The following is a 3,173-nucleotide window of genomic DNA, read 5'->3' as shown; positions in this document are numbered from 1 at the left end:
AACGAAGCGACGGATATGGTGATAGTCAGATCGATAGAAATTCAGACGGACACAGTTTGATGGCACAGAAACGATTCTCGCTCGTTCAATCAGTAATTGTCTTGTCGTATGTCATCAATAACTCGGTCGTTGTAGTAAAGACGGCGCCAATCGCTCGTTGCCTCTTATACGGCACCATCACTAATTTCCTTCCTGAATATTTCCTAGAAAAAGCGAGTCAGCTAACGAGTGAGCGAGTGATAATTCATCGGCCACCAGAAGTTTACTGTGTCAACACACTCCGCTGTCCACAATTATCGCGGACCGAAAACGGTAACACAAGCAATCCAGAAGCACTCGATTTTCCACAAGCCATCGCACCAACATCGGCGGCTCCTTCCGTCATTTTCTCATTTTTATTGCTCATATCAGATATCTTCCGATAATTCCAAGCATCTTCATCTGACGCACCGGTGCGGTGAAACTGCTCCCTATTCGCGAAGTCAAGTGAGTTCTCGTTCGTTGCCTCTGATAGTTCGTCCGTTTCACGTAGTCTCGACTCCATAGCTCGAGATAAATCGCTCTGAATCAAATAGGCTCGATGTCGCGAACAAATGTTCATCGCGCCGACCAGATGACTTCAGGTTTCTTTTTTGAATCATACAAGAAGTTCCGTCGCTCAATGTTTTTGTGTGCATGCAAAGGGTGCTTTGTTTAAGCGATTGTGGCGTAGGCGCTTCACTTTTTCCATGGCCTCGTTCTGCTTCTGACAGTCGTACTCGGAGCTACGTAGCGCGCATCAATGTATGTACAAACATGCGCATGCTAAAAAATCCGGGAGGTGAACGCAACCGCCCGGAGCTCCAGAGGCTTCTGAGCCGCACTGACTGAACGACGTATTTTTTTAATTGCTTCTGAATTCTCTGTTATGGGTACAGACTGGGAGGTTTTCGCTCCGGTGTTAGTCGTCAGTCTCTTTTCGAGAGCGGCTGGCTCGGTAACGCAGCTCTTGAAGCTTTTTCAACCGCAGCGGAAACTCGGGCAGCGTCGGCAGCGGCTGCTGTGGCGACACCTCGAGGTACTCCACTGCAGTTGTTTGTTTCGGAGATGTCATTAAAAAATTCTATTTTTAAGGGCGCGCTCTCCAAGCATTGAAACCGCCAGTGAGCTAGCACCGGATATCATTTTTGAGAACATCGCCGTACATCGCCAGCTTGCCTTGAAACGATCAGACACTCCGTCAGAGGCACACACATGGATACAGACCTCTCCCCGAAACGATTGCAGTTTCATATCCCTCCGAGGCAATGGGTCGAGAGGGAGGAAACCCCCATACATGATAGGAATACTGAGCATTGACGACTTCTGCATAAAGTTGAAAAAATCCAATCTTTGTCAGAGCTGCGAAGTTCCACCACCCAACGCAGCGTGATATACTTGGCAAGCGTCAAGAATAGAACATTTTTGTGAACAGTCTATCCTGGGCGCCCTGGAGAACGTCTAGCACGGGATCGCTCTGATGGTCGTCCCCGCATTCTGTGTCCTGGTATCGGGAAACCATTTTGCAACAGAACGGTAACAGTTCTCTCTGTAGAATTTGAGCTTGGACGGGTCCGGCTCGCCCCAGACGAACGGCAGCGGCGACCGAATTTCGTAGAGTTGAGAATGTGAAAGCGTTCAGACTTTCTCCGAGACCGATATGCAGAGAAGCGCAGAGCACACCGAAGACCACCGCCAAATTCCCCTCGAAAACACCCCGATTCTTGGCATCTAGGAGTCGAGAGAGTAGCGGGCGCTGCCGTCTCGGGAGCATCTCCAGCGCCAGGGAGAGTAGACTTTTCCCCTGCTGAGTGGACGCGCGCTTTGCGACGTGATTGTTCATGCTCACGCTGAGGAGGTTGTCCACTTCGAGAATTTTGCAGACTTCGGCCTCGAGATCCCCGACGGACTCTTCGGTATCGGTGTTCGAGCCGAGGGCCTTCTCTGCGGCTGTCGAAGCAGTGAGGTGAGCCGTTTTCATGTACGGGACTTGCTGGGAACAGGTGGCGAGTATGGTCGTTTTGAGAAATAATCGAAGAGCTTCCAAATCTGGAACAGCGCCCCGTCTCCAGGAGGACTCCAGTCCTCCACTGTGTGTGAATCCACCGATTGGAAATGAGCTATCACAGATCTAAAAAAAGAAACTCCAAAAACAGATGACAAATCACTGCGCGTTGCCTCCAGCGATCGCATCGGTGGCCAGGAGAGCTGCTGTGAGAAGATTCTGGGAGGGAGGATCTAGTCCTACAGAGATCGCGCAGTCAATTTGAGACGGGAGTATCCCTCGTCAGTGCGTCGCATTGGATAGCGGTACCATTTCGCAGCTCACCTGAAGCAAATTCAGAAGCACTATCGAAGAATCGCGATCGACAACTCCATCGCCGCTTGCAGAATCCATTCCGTCATCTCCTTCGGCTCAACGTGCGTTGTCTGACAGAAAACACTTATCCTTCTAGCGCTTCTTATTCTTCTACCACCTAGCCGTTTCCACTGTGGGTATCACTTCCCAGTGTCCTGATTTCCTCTGTGCCTGCTCAACTTTCTCCATCGCCCGCATACGTTCGACAGTCTTTGTTTTCGGCAGTGTTATCTTTACAGCCGCTCATAATCGCGTGAGATGCGACTTCTAAGCGATCGATCGCTCGATTACCTGATACGTCTTTCTCTCTTTCGAACTCACGCCGTCGAAAGCGAAGATCACTCCTATGAAAAGCTGAATAATTGAGGAGTGATCATAGTCAAGATGACTATTAAATTGATCGATGCCATTGCTTATCGGCTGCTCGTGTTACGAGTTCGAGCGCATTTTAGCGCCATCGATTGCCGTGGCTGTGTCTCCATGATCATGGCCACTGTCGCTTTATCGCTCGCGTTGTAGTCGTTGGCGTTGTTGACCGGCGGAATTCGTGTGTAGTTGGGGTGGAAGTCGCAGGAAAGATGATGATGGGGATGATTATTGTTGCGTTCGCTGACATTGCCGCGCGTGTAAACGACATTAAACCGCGGTCGCACAACATGGCGCACGAGCCAGTGCGGATTCATCGAAAACAAGTCTTTCGAAAACATGCCGATCTGGAGCAGTTTTCCTCGTCAGTATGACTCATGTGCCACTCTGCATTCGTGTCGTCCATACTGTTGAAATAATTATCATCATC

General features: G+C 50.0%; 1 protein-coding gene across 1 annotated transcript; it reads right to left on the bottom strand.

The window, feature by feature from the left end:
* Positions 1 to 1,250: 1,250 nt before the first annotated feature.
* Positions 1,251 to 2,551, bottom strand: LOC100907259 (urease accessory protein F). The gene is made up of 2 exons (XM_003738439.2): positions 2,348 to 2,551; positions 1,251 to 2,149 (listed from the first exon to the last, which is right to left on the bottom strand). The coding sequence occupies exons 1-2, from the start codon at positions 2,414 to 2,416 to the stop codon at positions 1,427 to 1,429; spliced, it is 792 nt and encodes a 263-aa protein (XP_003738487.1). The 5' UTR covers positions 2,417 to 2,551; the 3' UTR covers positions 1,251 to 1,426.
* Between the last annotated feature and the right edge of the window lie 622 nt (positions 2,552 to 3,173).

The sequence above is a fragment of the Galendromus occidentalis genome, unplaced genomic scaffold, assembly GCF_000255335.2.
Source record: "Galendromus occidentalis unplaced genomic scaffold, Mocc_1.1 scf7180000075986, whole genome shotgun sequence".
Lineage (NCBI taxonomy): Eukaryota > Metazoa > Arthropoda > Arachnida > Mesostigmata > Phytoseiidae > Galendromus > Galendromus occidentalis.
The sequence above is the reverse complement of the archived record's forward strand: the minus strand, read 5'-3'. Positions and strand labels throughout refer to the sequence as shown.

Coding starts and splice junctions, on each gene's coding strand:
- LOC100907259 (XM_003738439.2), bottom strand. CDS start 2,416: ATGGATTCTGCAAGCGGCGATGGAGTTGTCGATCGCGATTCTTCGATA. Junction 2,150..2,347: donor TGCTTCTGAATTTGCTTCAG/GTGAGCTGCGAA, acceptor TTCTTTTTTTAG/ATCTGTGATAGCTCATTTCC.